The following is a 19,106-nucleotide window of genomic DNA, read 5'->3' as shown; positions in this document are numbered from 1 at the left end:
AATACCATGTGTAACAGTGCTTTGGATGAAAAAGTCACATAAAGCCAAAAACAGCAATTGCCTGATGTAAAAATATTCAAGGCTTTTATTTTGAAATTATTATTATGCTCCATTTTAAAGTTCCGAACTAATCCCATGTGTAACAGTGCTGTGGATGAAAAAGTCATATACGGCCAAAAAGAGCAATTACGTCATGTAAAATATTCAAGGCTTTTATTTTGAAATTTTCAGTATGCTTAATTTTAAAGTTCCAAACTAATCCCATGTGTAACATTGCTTTGGATGAAAAAGTCATATACGGCCAAAAAGAGCAATTACGTCATGTAAAATATTCAAGGCTTTTATTTTGAAATTTTCAGTATGCTTAATTTTAAAGTTCCAAACTAATCCCATGTGTAACAGTTACTGAGTTAAATCAGTTATATACAGCCCATAGCAGCAGGTAGTTCTAAAGGCCAGTTCTCAGTCCTGATCTGTTTCAACTGAGGATAGATAGAACTACAGCGATGCGTATTTGTAGTACAAATCAGCAGCCAATAGCCTCTTGAGATCCGTTGCTATGGTAAATAATGGTCTCAGCAGGGTGTGAGCTCTGAGCTCTGAGCTGTCAAACACACAATTGTGTGTTTGAGCAAACACGTTTTACTGAAAAGAAGCATTGGAAACAAATCCTTCCTGTTCAGGAACCGTAATACATATTCAAAAAGCGTTTGTAGCGTATGACAGTTCAATGTGTCTTCTGCGATAGTCCCGAGATTCATATCTGTACCTCACTCAGAGCATTTACAGCGATGAGAGAAAGAAATGTTGTGCCCAGATCTGAACCGAGATGGGCTGTCACTCTAATTTGAAGAAAAATGAGAAACTTTGGGTCGCTTAGAGGCAAATTGTGGACAAACCGTAACTGGTATCGACGAGCCGTCTTCACTTTCGAAGAGATCACAGACGTATCTACAAAATGAAATTTGAATGGCATTTCTAGGTGAATTTGTGACGACACAGAAAATCCTCAAAAATAGGGTATTTCTAGGATTTTTCCCATTGACTTATAATGGGGTTTTTTTCGTAGTGTTTTGCGAATTATGTCGCCACGTTAAGCCCAAATCCCACCACAAGTAATAGCTCCAATGGCGTGAATTTTCTGCACGTTTTGATACCTCATTTGTAGGTGTGCACCAAGCGGTATGAGCCGCATTAACGGTTACGGAAGAATAAAGAATATTAAAGAGACGCTTCTCTCCGACAATAGTAATAGGTTCCTGCCATTGCTTTGCATGGCAGGCCCCAATAAAGAGACGCTTGTTGGGTGTAGAGTAATAGGTTCCTGCCATTGCTTTGCATGGCAGGCCCCAACTAGAAAATTTCGGAAGAAATTTAGCCGGGGCCTGCCAAGGCGCGCCCGTGGGTCTGGGCCCGGCGTCGTCACGCCACAAATCGGCGTCGACGCCAAAGAACGCCGCAACGTAATCAGTGGCACGCGGAGAACCGCAAGAACGTTAAGTAAGGCGGACGTGCACCATTCAGTATTATAAAGTAAGTATATCAGCTAAAATCAGCAGAAACGCTAATGTTAGCGTCATTGCTTTCATCAGTATGTGGGAAATCACTAGGATATTTTCTGTAATTGATTTACTCCATTCAGTATACTAAACATTGCTAAAAAGTAAAATAAATAGCTAATAGCTTATTGAAGCTAAAATGCTAACGCTAATGAACCTTGCATTGAACTGTTTAGTAACAGTTCAATGCTCATAAACTGCAGGAAGGCAGTTCATTAGCATTTACCTAATGATTGTCACAAATATAAATTTTCAATAACGCACACACACACAACATATTACAGTTTAAAAATATATATTGACCTTATGTTAAAGATTTCTACAAACGTTTTACAGGTAAAGTTTACAATGAACCAAAATTACAACATTTAAAGAATACCATAAATTTAAGAATCTAATGTCTCTGCAATAAAAAGAAATTGCTATCTTTTTTATTTTTAAACAACACCTCATATTGTTAAATAACTGATTTTATGTATTCAAGTTTTAAATATTACATTTGAGTTTGCATGGATGTAAAATTACTGCTCAGTTTAAAAATTACAGTATTTTTAAACTGAGCAGTTTAAAAATATGCTCAGTATTTTTAAACTGCTCAGCTAAACTTCGCTCTTTAGCTCGTTAGCTTGTCGATGTTTCAGTTTTATTCGCTGGGAAAATTATTCTTTGTCTGCTTTGAAGATAAGCAGACAAATAATAAAAAACAAGTTTTGATATTAACTCTCAACTTCATTCACAAAACTTTTTCGTTATTTATTACGCAACGAACATGCATTTCACATAAGAACAAAACAATGAGGTGACGTTGCCTGTAATTGAACACAACGCTGATCCCTCTTCAACCTGTCACCAACTCACACACATCCTCATTGTGTTGTGTTCTGTAAATAAACAAAACACAAGCAAAATCAATAAACTATATGCATATTCCAGTATACTGAGTTTTGGTTTTACATTCATTCTATTTAAATGTAGTTTGTTCGTGCTCACCAATGTTTTCTGGCCGGATGTCAGGCACCGTTTCCCCCTGGTCAGTTCGTCGATGTCTGGTTTTAGTTCTATTCTGTGGCAATCCGCAAAACGGCGTGTAGGTTTTCGTCAGTAATGCGCGATCTGTGCTTGGTCTTGTTTAAAGTCATTATTGAAAACATCTGTTCGCACAGATAGGTGCCTCCAAACGTGGACAAAACACGAGCTGCATGGAGTCGAAGCTGTGGCATCAAATCAGGGGGCAGTAGACGGTAAAAGTAAAAGTCCTCGATTGAAACATCACGGAACTTCGCTCTTTAGCTTGTTAGCTTGTCGATGTTTCAGTTTTATTCGCTGGGAAAATTAATAATCAGCTTGAGGTGACTCTGCTGCACTCTAGTGGCGAGAAGCCGTAATGTTGGTTGGTAAGAATCGGAAGGCATTATGGGATATGTAGTTTGTAGTCAATTCGTGCTCAAAACCTATTTTAAGTCAATCAATGGGGCTGTAAAACGGTGGTAGGGGGGAGAGGGCCACATAAAATGACGTAGCGGGCCACATGTGGCCCGCGGGCCTTGAGTTTGACACATGTGCAATAGAGGATCTATCTGCTGCTCATGCAAAACAGTCTATTTTAATCCCATGTGTAATAGTCATTGGGTTAAATCAGTTATATAATGCTGAAAACGCAAGTAGTTGATGTAAAAATATTCAAGGCTTTTATTTTGAAATTTTCAGTATGCTTCATTTCAAAGGGCCAAACTAATACCATGTGTAACAGTGCTTTGGATGAAAAAGTCAAATAAAGCCAAAAAGAGCAATTACATGATGTAAAAATATTCAAGGCTTTTATTTTGAAATTTTCATCAAGCTTAATTTTAAATTGCCACACTAATCCCATGTGTAACAATTGCTGGGTTAAATCAGTTATATACAGCTCAAAAGAGCAATTTTCTGATGTAAAAATATTCAAGGCTTTTATTGTGAAATTTTTGTTAAGCTTCATTTTAAAGTTCAAAACTAATCCCATGTGTAACAGTTACTGAGTTAAATCAGTTATATACAGCCCATAGCAGCAATTAGTTCTAAAGGCCAGTTCTCAGTCCTGATCTGTTTCAACTGAGGATAGATAGAACTACAGTGATGCGTATTTGTAGTCCAAATCAGCAGCCAATAGCCTCTTGAGTTCCGTTGCTATGTTAAATAAGTTTCACACCAAGGTGTGAAGTGTTAGTGAAAGAGCCTGAGAGCCTCAGAAAATCTTGTCGCATCACTTTGCTCTGAAGCACCGTGACAGAAAACCGTACGGTCTAGATAAATTTCGAAAACATTTTACCGGAGCAGACAGGCGTATCAATGTCAGGACCGATTTTGATACAAATCGTGCGATATTTGTGGCCGTGATGGCGATTTCAAAAATGATTTGGGTTGAAAAAGTTGTCTTGATCTCTCACTCTAATCAGCGAGAGAAGCCCTCTAACTTTAGGAAAAATGAGAAACTTTGGGTCGCTTAGAGGCAAATTGTGGACAAACCGTAACTGGTATCGACGAGCCGTCTTCACTTTCGAAGAGATCACAGACGTATCTACAAAATGAAATTTGAATGGCATTTCTAGGTGAATTTGTGACGACACAGAAAATCCTCAAAAATAGGGTATTTCCAGGATTTTTCCCATTGACTTATAATGGGTTTTTTTTCGCAGTTTTTTGCGAATTATGTCGCCACGTTAAGCCCAAATCCCACCAAAAATAATAGCTCCAATGGCGTGAATTTTCTGCACGTTTTGATACCTCATTTGTAGGTGTGCACCCAGCGGTATGAGCCGCATTAACGGTTATGGAAGAACTATAATAATAAAGAGACACTTTGTTGGGTGTAGAGTAATAGGTTCCTGCCATTGCTTTGCATGGCAGGCCCCAAATACTTAAAGAGACGCTTCTCTCCGACAATAGTAATAGGTTCCTGCCATTGCTTTGCATGGCAGGCCCCAATGAATGCTGTTAGTAGCATGTGGGGCATCACTAGCATGTTGTCTGTACTTTACTTACTGCATTCAGTATACTAAACATGGCTAATAAGTAAGAAAATTAGCTAATAGCTTATTTAAGCTAAAAGACTAATGCAGCAAAGATAATAACAAAGATAATGCAGGCTAATATTATTTCACCGCTGATGGTAGTGCACTAACCTTGCAGGGGTGGGCACTCCTGGTCCTCGAGGGCCGGTGTCCTGCAACTTTTAGATGCATCTCTACTTCAACACACCTGAGTCAAATAATGAGGTCGTTAGCAGGACTCTGGAGAACTTGACTGCACTTAGGAGGTGATTCAGCTGTTGGATTCAGGTGTGTTGGACCAGGGAGACATCTAAGAGTTGCAGGACACCGGCCCTCGAGGACCAGGATTGCCCACCCCTGTTAAGGCTTTTATTTTGAAATCTTCAGTAAGCTTCATATTAAATGGCCATACTAATTCAATGTGTATTCAATGTGAATGCTGTCAGTAGCATGTGGGGCATCACTATGATGTTCTCTGTAATTAACTTACTCCATTCAGTATACTAAACATGGCTAATAAGTAATAAAATAGCTAATAGCTTATTTAAGGTAAAAGGCTAATGCTAATGCGCTGCCTTGCTGTGCAAGGCAGTTCCCTAACCTGAGAGAAAACGATAATGCAGGCTAATCTTAACCTGAGGGGGATATTGAGGCTTTTATTTTGAAAATTTCAGTAAGCTTCATATTAAATGGCCACACTAATCCAGTGTGTAACAGTGCTTTGGATAAACCAGTCACATAAAACCAAAAAGAGCAATTATATGATGTAAAACTTGTCAAAGCTTTTATTTTGAAATTTTCAGTAAGCTTAATTTCAAAGGGCCAAACTAATGGGCTCTTTGCACCTGCCGCGCTGACGTCACAACCGCATGCGCAAATGCGGCTCTCTTTTTTCCGCTTTGAGTTACCATGGCAGCTAGAAAAGACAAAGTCTTATTTCAGACGCAAATAAAACAATACTATGAACATTATTGTCTTCCTAATATAATGGGCTTTTAAGTTTTCATGGATTTCAAAGCGAACCTGAATTAAGAAGACGGTGGCTTGTAAATATCCGTCGCTACCAGTTAAAGCTAAAGCCGCACAGCAAAGTTTACAGCCTTCACTTCACTCTGGATCAGCTTCTTCAGCCTAAAGAAGAAGGTAAATGAGCCTCCTGTGTTATTTCCATGGACTCACTTCTGTATTTAGCCTGAAAGAGAGTTTATGGGAACGAGAGAGCAGACCAGAGCCAGACAGCTGAGCTACTGATCCGCCTGTACACACTGCTGTAAACACCATCCTGCTTCACAAGAAACATGCAAAACTAATAAAGCGAAATAACACGGAGACCTTAAGGTACACGGCCATATTTTTCTAAAAGCAACAACTTTGAACCTGAACAGTCAGCTGAACTAGAACTCTGATACCAGAGCTGCTCTACTGTTAAGCTATGGGCTTGTTGTTCCTCAGGCTTCAGAAGCAAAAAGCCTGAACCGTAAAATCCCCGTTACTTGGTCTCTGACACTAACGACAATAAACGCACGTAATATACTTGAAAACAAGGTAAAAACATTGTCCGTTAGAGTGGATGAAAAATGTTTAGATACTTAAATAGCACATTTTTACAAGACAAATGTCCAAGAATATTGCCTACTAGCATAAGCTAAAGCTAATGTTAGCCACAAAGTTTAAAGAAAGTAAAACTCACCTTTGTATCTGTGAACGTATAATGAGGCGTACATGTTAAAACCTTTCTCCAGCTACTTGTCAGGGCTTCGGATCGATGTACATCATTAACTGTTACCTTGGACAAGTCCTGCAAATACCCAGTGTAAAGAGCCTTTTTCAATAGATCGGAAACAATTGAGCCGCTTTTCCTCGAACGCGGAAGCTGAGGTGCAAAGAGCCCATCCCATGTGTAACAGTGATTGGGTTAAATCAGTTCTATAATGCCCGAAACACAAGTAGTTCTAAAGGCCAGTTCATTCCTCCTCAGTAGTAACTGACAGTTCCGCCATGTTGTAGTTCTAACCTTCAGTCATTGTAGTTCTAAAGAAACAGCTCAACTGTCATGTGAGTGAGACACACGGAGAGAGACAGAAATCTATCTGTTTGAGGACTGGAATTGAGAAGCACTGACCTAATGTGACACTGGACATATAATGGTGCGTTCACACGAAATGCGTTTTGAGCATCAGGCGCATCTGGTTTGCATTCAAAGTCTATGTGGAGGCGCGTCGAGGGCTATTGCGTCGCGCTATGAACGTTTGGAGCGTTTGACACATCTAGTGCATCCGACACTCCACACAAATTTTTAAGTATATAATTTTTTTAAGTATATAATTTAAGTATATAATTGGTATAGTGGCCTCTACCATGTCCATTATAAAAAATGTTTTGAATATTTATGACTCCTTAATTACAGCTGTAGTTACCCTCTATGTCCACCAGATGCCCTGCTCTGCCTTAAAAGTTGTTGGGGTTTTTTTGTTTCGTTTTTGCCATAAACTCTCTGTCTCTCTATTGCCCTCCTATGGTCACAAGCTGGAATTACACACCACAATCCTTCAACTTAGTCTAATGCTGAATTAAATTAATAATAAAATCATGAGTAATTATTAGTGAACAGAAGGACTGACGCTCTGTGGAGCTTCTTTTAATTCACACTTATAAAGAAAAGCGGACACAAATAGGAACGGCAACTACAAATAAAGCTGCACAATTTGCATTATCTGCATTTCCTTATAATTATAACACTTGTACCTGAATTTCCAGCATTTCCTGTTTCCGGAAATGCTGGAAATTCAGGAAACAGAAATAATAATAATTTATCAGTTTTAAATTCATTATTTAAAGCTGGTAAAATAATACATTTATTTTACAATTTATTTATTTTTTGTGTAACATTTATTTTATTATTTGTGTAATTACCAATTGTAGCCACCAGATGGCAAAAAACCCGCCGCTCAAAATGCGGCTGTAGCGCAATAGTTAGCTAGTTTACAGCGTCATAGCCGCGAGTTAAATGGGTACCAGTTAGATAAATTAACACAGATATTTATCCTGGGCTCATTTCAATGTTCAATTGTTGCGTGTGAATTAGAAGCAGCTCCTCAGAGTTGAAGACAGCACCATGAATAAGACAATAATAATAGAGTGAAACATTTGGAAAACATTAAGTTGTACTGTACTAACTTATTAGATTTTACATATGTTTTAATTTATATAAATATAGATTTTTAAAAGGTACAATTTTCCATAATTAGATTTCTAGAAGAGTACGTGAACGCCAGTTTTAAAGCCATTAAGGCGCTATGTTTTGTGTCAGCCATGTGTTTAGTGGCGCATGTAAACGTTACCTGGGAGCCCGGTGTTATCGGCTGGTTGGATCCTCATCGCTCCGCCTCAACTTACCCGCCGCCGGTGTACAGAAGTGTAGCAAATGAACGCTCCCTGAAGTGATAACGGTGTCCAATCAGCGCCGGGCATGGTGGCTATGTGCGTTGTGTGGTAAACGCTACGAGCAAGGCTAGACAGTCAGTATGGCGGAGGGGAGCAGAGTGAGCTACTCAGAGGGGCTAGAAAAGCAGTTAGAGAGCCTACTGAGCCGCTACTCAGGTGACGAATCTGGAGTTGACAGCGAGCTGTTCTGCGCGGATTTCTGCAAGGTAATAGGCCCTTTGTTGAACACGGTACAAGGCTTGTTGTCGAAGATAACAGCCTTAATGTTAGCCGAATCCCCTCCCCCAGAACTGCATTAGCAACGGAGCTTTTTAGCACGTAGCTGCTACGACGTTAGGTCTTTACAAACCTTTAAAACCCGGATTAAGCATTTTTTAAACTATGTTCCCAGTATTCCAAATTTATACCAAGATGATACAATGAAAATATCAAAGTCTGTATGGCGGATAGAACGTGACATTAATGGCTTTCTGTTCAGCTAACAAGGCAATTGGTTGAAGCTAACTGTTTAGCTAACTCAAAATGTACCATCAAGTTTGTTGTCCGTTATTTTCAGTGATGAACCAACTGCTTTATGTGTAGCAACTAACAGCTATTAAAAACGTTTTTATCAAGATTACTATATTGAATTCTTAATTGCATTTTAATCGCACATTTAGTCATGTTGATTAGCCTCGACGTTTAGCTTCATAAATTAATAAGTTCATTTGCAGCACGTTAAAACGTATTTATACATTATTAGGTGCTCTCCAAACCTGAAACTTGCTTAATGTCACTGCATTATTTACGTAACATAAAAGAAGCAGTTATTCTACAGTGTTGAATAATTTAATAGTGTTATGCCACTATTTTGTGCCACTTAGGTAGTAAATGCCTCAGAACAATCTGATGGTATCTACTGTGTAGAAGAAACCTGTTGCTTTCATTTTAAGTTATTAGATTTTGTGGATAGATAAAGGTAGGCTTTTAAAAGGGAACTGGCTCTATAGTCTACATGGTAAATGAAACATTATTCCCTTTTTATTTGCAATGATGTCTGGTATTAGGGTTGCACGATATTAGAAAATCTTGCTTGGTCTGTGACCTTTGGCATTTTGAGTAAGGTCATTCATGTCCAGTGATCATCTGCAGCAGTGAAAGGCTTATCAACTGGCTAAATATTACATTAGCATGAAAAGTGCAAATGTAAAACTTTCAACAGCTTATCCAATAATCATGGCATTCCAAACAATCCTTTGCGATACGAATATTGCACACAGAACGACATATTGTGCTGATTTTCAACACAGATTTATGCTTAATTTCTGACACAAACGTCTAACTGTTCTTGTCCATTTTGTTTTTGACTCGTCTCTGCTGACACTGCAGGTGGTGGAGGAGTCTGCCTCTCACTGGCGCGTCCCGCTGCCTCGCCTCAGGATCCTCCAAGTGGCTCTGCGGCAGTTTTCTCGAGCCTCGGCCTTCTTCCCAACAAGCTGTGATCATGTAGGCCACACCATCAGCAGTCTGGCGCTGTGAGTATATGAGTCGCTCCCATATGTTGGTTTTATCTTAAAACTGGTACTTTGTCGAGTAATAACTTTGACTTTTAGATTTCAAGCAGCATCCCGGACAATAACATTCAGACTGCTGAAGCAAATGAAAAAACGTAATTGAACAAAGGCTTTTTTTATTCTTGTGTTTATAAATAAAGAAGCCAAAGTATCCAGAATGTCAGATATAAGATTTAGCTAGAAATAAACCAAAACAAGCCTCAGGTCTATCATGAGTACAACTTCACGGGGAGAAGAATCAGTTTCCTTTTTAAATTAAGAATAATGTTTGTTGATTCTATGTGTCACTTACAACTTAATTGTCAAATTATATGAGAAATATAATTTAATACATTTAAAGAAGCGGTTTGTGGTTTTCTGTTTTTAATACATTTGCAAAGCGCTCAAACTATTTTCACATTATCATACTGTGGTATTTGTGTGTGTGTGTACCACTCCCCCTTTCCTCAGGCTGCAGAAGTTGTACAGTAATTAATAAATATTTGCTCTGATTTCTTTCCATAGGAGTGTGTTTGAGTTGCTGCTGTTTTTTGACCAGACGGATTTCAACGAGGAGCCGTTAAAACATTTCACTGATACATTCCAGGTAAGTTTATACGGGTCATTGTGGAAAATGTTTTGTTTTTTTCTTGCAAATTTATGACTGTTTAACATCAGACAATTAAAAAAAATTTTTTGTCATAAATATGTAAATTTGATCTAGGAATTTCAGAGTTTTTGGTGGAAATTTACTTCACCATATTTTTTCTCCAATCTCTTTAGTAATGTTTCCTAGGTTACTTTGAAGAAGAGAGCTTCAGCATGTTGTCGTCTTTCTCTTCCAGGAGTGTCATTCAGTCTTAGTGAAGTATGAAAATGTTTTTCTACTTCAAGTGGAGCGTTTCCTCCAGCAGGGCGGACCGTGGGCCAGCACCGCCTTACAGGCCATCCTCAGTGAATCCAGTTTACCTCAGATTGAAGGTAAATATCAGAATCTTCCACTTTATACAGTTTTGTTGTTAAAATGTGACTAAAAATTTATTTCCTGTCTATCCCCTCAGTGGATCGTTACATTAGCTCTGAGCCGCCGGTGTTCCTCGACCTCCGCGTTCGCTACCTTTCATCCTGCGGTCGCCGCAGCGACGCTGCAGCTCTGGCTAAATGCTGCACTCAGTGTCCTGCTGCAGGACAGCCGCTGTTCTTCCTCCAGGTCTACCTCTCATGGCTTCTCAGAACAACACAGCACGACCGCCTGCACCAAGAGGTGGGTGGAGCCTAATCCCAACCTGCCTTTAAGCCGGCCGGTCTTTGTCTAGTTGCTCAGCTTCCGCCATCATTTTTAGGTGGCTGACATTAACGGCAAAGATGCTCTACACATCATCTGCAACCTGGAGTGTGAGGAGACGGATGAGATGCTTTTAGCTCTCAGCTCTGCCTTCCTGTCTCAACAGCTCCAGAGAGGAGACATGTACTATCTATGGTAGGTAAACGGAGGTTAATATGTGGAGTTGGTCACCATGGAGCTGTTCTGAGACTCTTTTTCTGTTTGTAGCGAGCTCGTCCTGGTGTGGACCAGCCTCCATAGACGGTTAAAGACGTCCAAACAGACTCTGTTGGAAGCTTGTCGTCAACTGATGCTGTCCGCCACAAACGTCAAATCAATCTTTCCCTTCATCAGAGCTGTGCTGCAGGAGGTAAGGAAAGTTTTATTAGAGGTGATAAGAACTTCTGTCATAAACTTGACTCTTTCCGTGTCTGCCTGTCCAGGTCGGTGAAGACGGAGTGCAGTTCTGTGTGGAGCTCTGTGCCAACGCTCTGAGATCCTGTCTTCCATGCGACGTCCTCACAAAGGGGCTCATTTATAAAACCATCGCCGGGCTGCTGCCCAGCGACCTAGATGTGTGCCGGGCATGTGCTCTGCTTGTCTTCTTCCTGGAGCGCACCGTCGAGTCCTACAAGACGGTGTACCTGCTCTATATGCACCCCGACCAGGAGTACCACGTGGATGACAGCTCGATAGGGAATAATGTTCGCTTTGAGACCCTACAGGTATAGTGGTTTAATGATGGTCCTCTAGAGTCAGTTCTTCTCTGCTGCACTGCATCTCTTCTTGCAGAATCTGTAAAAAGAAAGGTTAAACTCTGAAGCTCTAATGCTAATTTTAGAAAACAGTGAATTAAGAGTTTGAGGAGTTGAATGGCTTTCTGCAGACTGTGTGAAATAACTTACAAATGTAATGTGTTTTTGTTTTGCAGGTTTTGAAGAAGGACTTGTATTTTGACCCGGAGTTCTGGAACCTCATTGCTTTGCGGACCAACTGTTTGAAGCTGATGAGTGAGAAGGTGGTTAGTGCCGCGCTGGAAGAAATCATGGAAGACAAATGGATCTCCAAGTATTGCACCAGGGGTTCTGCCCTCCGCTCAGTTTGTCAAAGAGGACCTGCTGTTAAAAAACGACATCATAAGGAAGATAGATTTTGTAAAACAGATTCAAACACTGCAACCAAAAGATTTAAGATGGACTCTGAGAAAATGCGCATAAATAGTCATTCTCTAAGAAGAAGAGGCAACCAGGGGTCACAAGCTTTGAGAGAATCTTCTTCTGGACCTTTGAGGCGCTCATTTTGGCAGCTTGACAGAATACATGGCAGTTTGACACTGAGGTATGACGAACATCGACGCACTACAAGGTTTTCTGAGAGAAACCTGCCGAAACGAAAGATCAAGAAGCCCAAGTGGCTCCTGGATGATTCAGGAACGCTGGAGAACGTTCCACTAAAGATGAAAAGGAACGGACTGAAACCACAAAAGCTTCTGAGATCCTGTGTAATGAAAAGATCCCAAACCAGTCCCATGAAAAACAACTCCAAACTCAAACCCCAAGTACACAGTCGTCTGAAGCCGAAGGAGAACAAGTACCAGAACGGGTTCTCTTTGGATCCGGTGAAACCGGCAAACCCTCCCCAAATCATCCTAGAGTTGTCTCTTCCAGACAACGAACTGATGGATACGTTTAGTGACGATTCTTGCAACCGACCCAAAAGGTTCTCTCAAATGCTTCTTTATAAACAAACAGTGAAATATCCTGATACTTCACCTCCAACGAAGACGGGGCACGGCAAAGAGGTGATTCTAAGATCGCGGGATGCCACCATGTTTGTACAGCTGCTGCACTGCTACGCACGACGGCAAAAAGGAAAAGGTAGCGGCTCGAACGTTCATAGCTCCGTGTCGACAATCACACGTTCGTCGGCGCAAGGAAGCCCTTCAAAGGATTCAGAATCATGTGAGAGGCCTGTCTCCGGGCCTAAAGGTACCACACCAGAAAAGGTCAAAGAGAGGGGGTTGCATGTTTCAGAAAAGCTTCCTAAAGCTCAAAGCACAAAAGAAGCCCTTGATTTCTCTGGAATCTCTCAAGCTGAAACGGAAAAGGACTTTCAAAACGATCCATTTGAAAGTTCTCCTGCTGTGATGGAAGGAACCACTGCGTCGCCGACTGCAGTGGCACAAGTGGCAGAAACTGCAAACGTTCAAGACTTCCCACAAGCTGAGTCAATCGCCTCAGGTGGAGAAGCATTTGAGGTGTCAGCTGTTGAAATGAAAGTCACCATTGCCTCACAAGCCTCGGTTTTAGCCAAAGTCTCCAAACCTCCAATAAAAGAAGATGTAGACCAAGTTTCACAAATCTCAAAGATGATGAAGAATAAGAAGAAATCTACAGATGAAGTCCAGTTGGCTTTGATTAACAATAGTGACTCAGATAATGATCTTTTTTCTCGATCTGAAGATGTTGGACTCAACAGCGTAGAACAGGAAATCAAGTCCCTGTCCTCTCAGGAAGACGGCAGCAAGAACTCCAAGGCAGGCAGTGACGCTTCCAGCCTGGCTGCTGCAGAGATGTTGAGGAAAACTCCAAAAGGAAAGGCGCCTCATAGAAATGACAAAAGCCTTGTTAAAAATATCAGTTTAGCTGCTTCTTGTAGTTCCGACAAGTCTATATGGATGTTACCAACAGAGCTGGTCACTGAACTTTCACCTGAGCAGCTTACAGATCAAGATCAAGGCTACTCTAAAGGCGTGGCAGGTAAAGGCAAGCCTAAGCATTCTCAGAAAACAGAAACTACCTCTAACAACGCTGTGCGGGAACAGGAGGTGGCTGCAGTTGATGTGCAGGTTAAAAAAGAAAATTCAAAAGCTCAGGATACTCGTTCAGAAACATCTGAGAACAGTGAGCTTATGGAAACGGCTCCAGAAACAGAGGAATCCAAGCTGGAGCATTTCTGTACCTACTGCAACAAGTTCTTCATGGGGGCTAGGGTTGTAGAGCATGCAATGTTCCACTTCCGAAAAGACGAGTGCACTTTCTGCAGAACGGTCTTCAAAGACGACCTGTTGGCCATGGTGCACCTCTCTGATCATATAGAGAAAATGAAGAGGTTGAAAACTGAAGAAACCAGCGTTGCTACACCAAAAACCTCAGCCAAAGCGAAGGCGGCAAACGTGCCTTCTGGACACAAAGAGAAACTCAAGAACTCTGCATCTGAACCCAGAACTTTAAGATCTAATCAAAAGCAAACGGGTGTAACATCTTCACATGACAAACAAACATCCAAGCATGTCATTGGAGAAACTACCGTCCACAGGGTAAACGGGCATATTGGCAAAAAAGAGTCTAAGAAATTGAAGAAAGACTCTGATTTCAAGCAGGAACCTGTACAGCCACTGAGTTTTGATAAAAAAAGGCGTCACCGAGTGTTTGATTCAAGGTTGGAAGAAAATAAGCTAATTAAATCTGAAAGTCCAGTACCGGGCCAAACCAATAAGGAGCTGAAGTCTTCAGACGATGGAAAGAAAAGAAGAGAATCTTTACAACTTCAAGAAACATACTCTAATCCAATTGTTGATGTTGACGTTCAGGAGAAGGTTTTCTGTCCTGCAAAAAGATGCTCCTGGTTTACAAACCTCTCAAAGAACCGAGTTGGCCTGCTGTACCATGCTCTGGACAAACACTACGGTGACATCAAGCCTTTAGAGCTGGCGTTTCGCGTTGCCAGGAGCAAATGCAGTATCTGCATGAGGGTGATGTGGAGCTTCGAACACTTCCAGCACCACATTGAGAGACACCGACTTGTCCCGAGGCACCCCTGCCTTCACCGGGGCTGCAAGGCCAGGTTCAAGAGCGGAATGGAAATGCGACGGCACACCAGAAAGCACAGTCCGCTGCAGGCGATGTGCTGTCGCCCCGGATGCTCCCAGCTTTTCATTTGTCTCTGGGCACTGAATCTTCACGAAAGAGAACACTATGCTTCCAAGACAGCTGAGCCAGACTCAAATGCAAATGCACAACGAGGCGAAAGATTGTCTACAACACCTGATGGAAAGAAAACTCAAAGTTCAGACGACCCCGTCAGGTTCACGTCCCTTAAGTTAAAAGAACAAACAAAGGACTCTTTAAGAAGACGCATTAAAGTTCCTCTTACTGTCAGCACAGCAGCTCAACAACACAAGCTTAGAGTTAGAAACAAAAGCATTGATTCTGAAAAAGACACCTCTCCTCAACCCAAGTCCATAAATCTTAGGTTGAGACAAACATTAATTAAAGGCCAAGTGACAAGCCAATCTCCCAAAAGTCATAAAGTCGTCTCATCATCTTTGCTAAAACACAAAGCTAAAGTGAAGAATAGGAATAGGTTAAAGTTAAAGAATGCCAGAATAGCCACTCGAGGTCTTAAGAGAAGAAGATGTCCTCCAAGGTTGAGCAAAACTGCCGCCGGTCAGAAAATACTCGCTCAAGACGCGAAAGAGAACAGTGAACTCGATCAAGAGGACGTGCCGACAGAAATGACATCGAATGATTCAGAGATCAAGCAGATTAAAACTAAGCAAATCTCTAGCAGTAAATTTCAGTCCACCAGTTTAAAACAGTCTGGCCTCACCAGACAGAAGTCAGCGGATGGCAGAAAGAAACTTCGAAAAGTCAAGAATCACTGTGTGTCTTCAGATTCTAGCAAGTTGAAGAAAACCAAGTCTGGAAGAGTTGAAGCGACTAAAAAGGCTGGCAAGATACGTCAAGAACTAAACTCTGCTTCGAGAGCGTCTGCGGAGTCCGAACCGGTTAAAGTCGAAGCAGTGGTTGAAATTTCTGCTGATGAGAAGGCGAATAACCAAGATTCACTTCTGGAGGAGTCCAGTAGCTCTGTCCCAGCAGAAGGTGCTGAGAAGATATCAGGGGTTAGGAAAGAAGAAAGCACCAACACTGCTGCTTTGAGCTCTGGCAAGCCACAGAAGAAAGGTGAAATATTGAAGAAAAAGCTCAATCAGAAAGGCAAAAACCAAACCTTAAAAAACCTCCCCACATCCCCAGTGGAGGCCAAAGAGCAGGATAAACAGGTGAAAGCTAAAGGAGCAGAGGGGATATTAAAGGGGTTGAAAAAGTTAATAAAGAGCACTCTTGTTGAGAAAGAAAAGAGGAAGGAAGCACCTGAAAATGCAGCTCTAAATGCATCCCCTCCATCAATTCCTACTGACATTTTAACTGCTTGTCCATCCAGAGTCCCTGATGCAAACGAGCAGAGCATTAATCAGAAGGAAAAACGAAAGAAATCAAAAATTACACACAAGTCTGAAACCAGTAGAGCAACCAAGAGGCGTAAAGAGATTAATAAAGACAAGACACGAAAGCTTTCCAAGAAAAAATGTAAAGAGGGCAATCAGCCAGCAGCTGCCAAAGGAAATCCTCCAACACAACCTTCTCCTTCTGGCATTAATTCTGCTAGCAGCTCTCTAACGCTCGAAGACAAAGAATGGAACGAGGGAGTCGTTTCCATGCCGTGTAAGAAAACCCTCGCGGCATACGGCAAGAAGCCATACCTGCGCCTGCCGCCCACTGCGTACCTGGATGAAAAGTACACCGCCATGCCGAAGCGGAGGAAGGAGTCGCCGCTCTTCCAGTCTAACATCGTCCTCGAGTCGCCCTGCCTGAAAGCGGCTCTGCAGAGGCACCGGTGCGCCAAGTGCTTCTCCACTTTCAGCTGCGCTGAGGAGCTGCAGAGTCACAGCCAGCAGCAGAAGTGCTCAAATCTGTTTGGGTTCGACTCTGACGATGAGGGTGAGTTAAGCCGTCTGTGCCCCCCCCCCCTGTATTTAGGGACCTGAATATTCAAGATACCTTCTGAAAACTCTTTCATTTCTGGATATTTTAATAGTTCAAACACCAAATGTACCTTGATATGCATTTGTACTCACATTAGAAGCCGTCTTAGCTCTACCACAGAAAGCTAATGTCTGCAGTCTTTCTTATCTCCACTCTTGGGGGGTTCAGGTAAAATAATATATTCCTTCTGGATTGTCTGATTTGCAAATATGCAACACGGCGTAAAAATAAAATCTCAGATTTATTTTTTTTAATATATATATATCCCAAATCCCATTTTGGGATAGGATACAATGGCTCTGTTGTATTTTTCTCACTTTCCTTTCTAAAAAAAAAAAAAAAAAACAATTACAAATGACAAAATATATCTCTTTAGTATTAGGGCAAGGCCACGAGAATTTTCTTTTAATTACAAGAATATGTAATTAAATTGTCCTGCTAATATGTGTTTGTCAGATTAGCAGGATAAAGACATTTTTTTTTACCAGAAATAACATCTTAACATGGAAAAAAAGCCGTTTTAATGACAGAAAAGCTTTTAGTTATTGTGGCCACCTCAGTTCCTGTTTTGCTCAATCATTTCAAAGTCTAGTTATTAGTAATTATTTTATGTTAATGTTTTGACGGATTTAAGTCTGCATTACCTGTAAAAGCTATACCAAACATCACTTAGTGAGATGTTCAACATTCTCCATATTTTTTATTTTTCACATTGGAGTTCTCATAAAATTGCTACTATATTTTCCTAATGTAATTATTGTACAACTGTATTCTTGTAAAATGACTTTATTCTTGTAATTAAAAATGGCCTAATATCCTGTCGAGGTGTTGACCTGAATTCAAAGTTCAAATAAATAGAAGCTATGAAACAAAGATGGTGGCCCTGGGTGTACTGACATCACCAAGGAGTGTATTGGGAGGGAATAAATCTTTGAAAACCAAACTTCTATTAATTTATAAAATCGATGCTATTTCTGTTCCTCTGTGGTTTCAGGTAACGGCTGAGCCAGAAGGACCACAAAGCTATAGGATGCTAGCCAAGCTAGCACCAAACTGCAAGGAACCAGAGGACTGTGATCGTACCTCAGCAAGTCCGCGCTCCCAAGACACAGTCCCAGAACTTAACAGGAACAAACATTGGACGCTTCAGTGGAGCGAACATGAAGCCCTAAAGAAACTTCTGAACTGAACCCTTGGGAGGTTGATGAACGGTAGTACTGAAGTGCCTCCTCTGGAACCGCCGTGTTGCGTCGCCCCATATGGAGACTAAACCACACAAAAATAACGCATAAAAACAAGGCTACAAATGTTTCCATTAGTAAGCCATAGAGTGACATTGGTCTCTTTTTGCACTGTTCTCATAAGAATGAGCTGATTTGTTCTCGTATTAAAGAGATTTGGAATTGAAAATTCAATTTTATCATCTTAGGGTCCTAATTTAGACTGAGTCTAAACTACAGAGTTGTAAGGTAGCTGTGTGCGTCTTCAGTAAGAGTTTTTTTTAATGTATAACTCTTGTTTAAATACTAATTGTATTTCCTATTGAGAAAAGGATCCCTATGGGGCTCGTTCAGCTCCACACTGCTTGTCCTTGCGGTAACCAACCAGTAGAGAGCAGTGTGCTCTAACCTTGATCTAGTCATCGAGGTAAGTTCCCGTTTTTCCTGTTCAGAGAAGATTTAAGGATACACATTGCTTTGTCACCTGAATGCTTTCTGACACGCTAAAGCTGCTCACTTTTTATTTACCACTGTGTTGACTTGAGAAATGGCTCCATTTTTGATAGCTCATAGCAAAGCTGTGTGCAAGTATGAACCAGAAAATGTGCCAGTGACCTAATTTATCATGATGATTTTTGTTTTAAACGACGATCATAATTCACATTTGGGTGCGTTTTCTTGCCAGCTTTTCTTTTTATCATGTTTCGATTGACCATGATGACGACTTTCCGTCAGTGATATTTCTCCTTCAGGATCGCTTCATCAAAGTGTTACTGTGAGGCCGCATGTGTCTTTTCATGAGCAGCGACAGGTTTTATTTATTTGCTTTCTTTTATAGGTATAAAAATGTATATCTTTTGTAAATAAATGAAGAGTTTCAGTGGCTTATTATATAAATGCTGGAGCCAGGGTTATATTTTGTTCTTGGGGGGAGGGAATTAAAATGTTTCAAATTGCCTTACAGGGTTTCATTCATTTTTTAGGTTCTGTGCAGACATGCTTAAAAATGTGAGAAATTTAATATTTTAGATACGTTATTATTTCGTTAGGTGTTATTTCGGTAGAGAGGGAGCGCCAGATAAACGGGCCAAAATGAAATTGAATCACCCTTCTTTCCCGTTACTTTTTCTACTCCTCGTCAACATGACAACCCGAAACTTTAGACAAGGAAGG

General features: G+C 40.9%; 1 protein-coding gene across 1 annotated transcript; it reads left to right on the top strand.

The window, feature by feature from the left end:
• The first annotated feature begins 8,077 nt into the window (after positions 1-8,077).
• On the top strand, positions 8,078-18,894 carry LOC116716240 (axoneme-associated protein mst101(2)-like). The gene is made up of 10 exons (XM_032557157.1): positions 8,078-8,235; positions 9,398-9,543; positions 10,087-10,168; positions 10,407-10,542; positions 10,623-10,825; positions 10,905-11,041; positions 11,114-11,255; positions 11,329-11,610; positions 11,817-16,668; positions 17,708-18,894. Exons 1-10 carry the CDS (start codon positions 8,110-8,112, stop codon positions 17,716-17,718), a joined length of 6,117 nt encoding a protein of 2,038 aa, XP_032413048.1. The 5' UTR covers positions 8,078-8,109; the 3' UTR covers positions 17,719-18,894.
• The last annotated feature ends 212 nt before the right edge of the window (positions 18,895-19,106 follow it).

Source organism: Xiphophorus hellerii, chromosome 24 (assembly GCF_003331165.1).
Source record: "Xiphophorus hellerii strain 12219 chromosome 24, Xiphophorus_hellerii-4.1, whole genome shotgun sequence".
Lineage (NCBI taxonomy): Eukaryota > Metazoa > Chordata > Actinopteri > Cyprinodontiformes > Poeciliidae > Xiphophorus > Xiphophorus hellerii.
Note: the sequence above shows the minus strand (reverse complement) of the source record. Positions and strands in the feature narration are given on the sequence as shown.

Excerpts from the sequence above, each read along its gene's own strand:
- LOC116716240 (XM_032557157.1), top strand. The coding sequence starts at position 8,110 with ATGGCGGAGGGGAGCAGAGTGAGCTACTCAGAGGGGCTAGAAAAGCAG. Across the intron at positions 9,544-10,086 it reads ACCATCAGCAGTCTGGCGCT|GAGTGTGTTTGAGTTGCTGC; the intron begins GTGAGTATATGA and ends TTCTTTCCATAG. Across the intron at positions 10,543-10,622 it reads CAGTTTACCTCAGATTGAAG|TGGATCGTTACATTAGCTCT; the intron begins GTAAATATCAGA and ends CTATCCCCTCAG.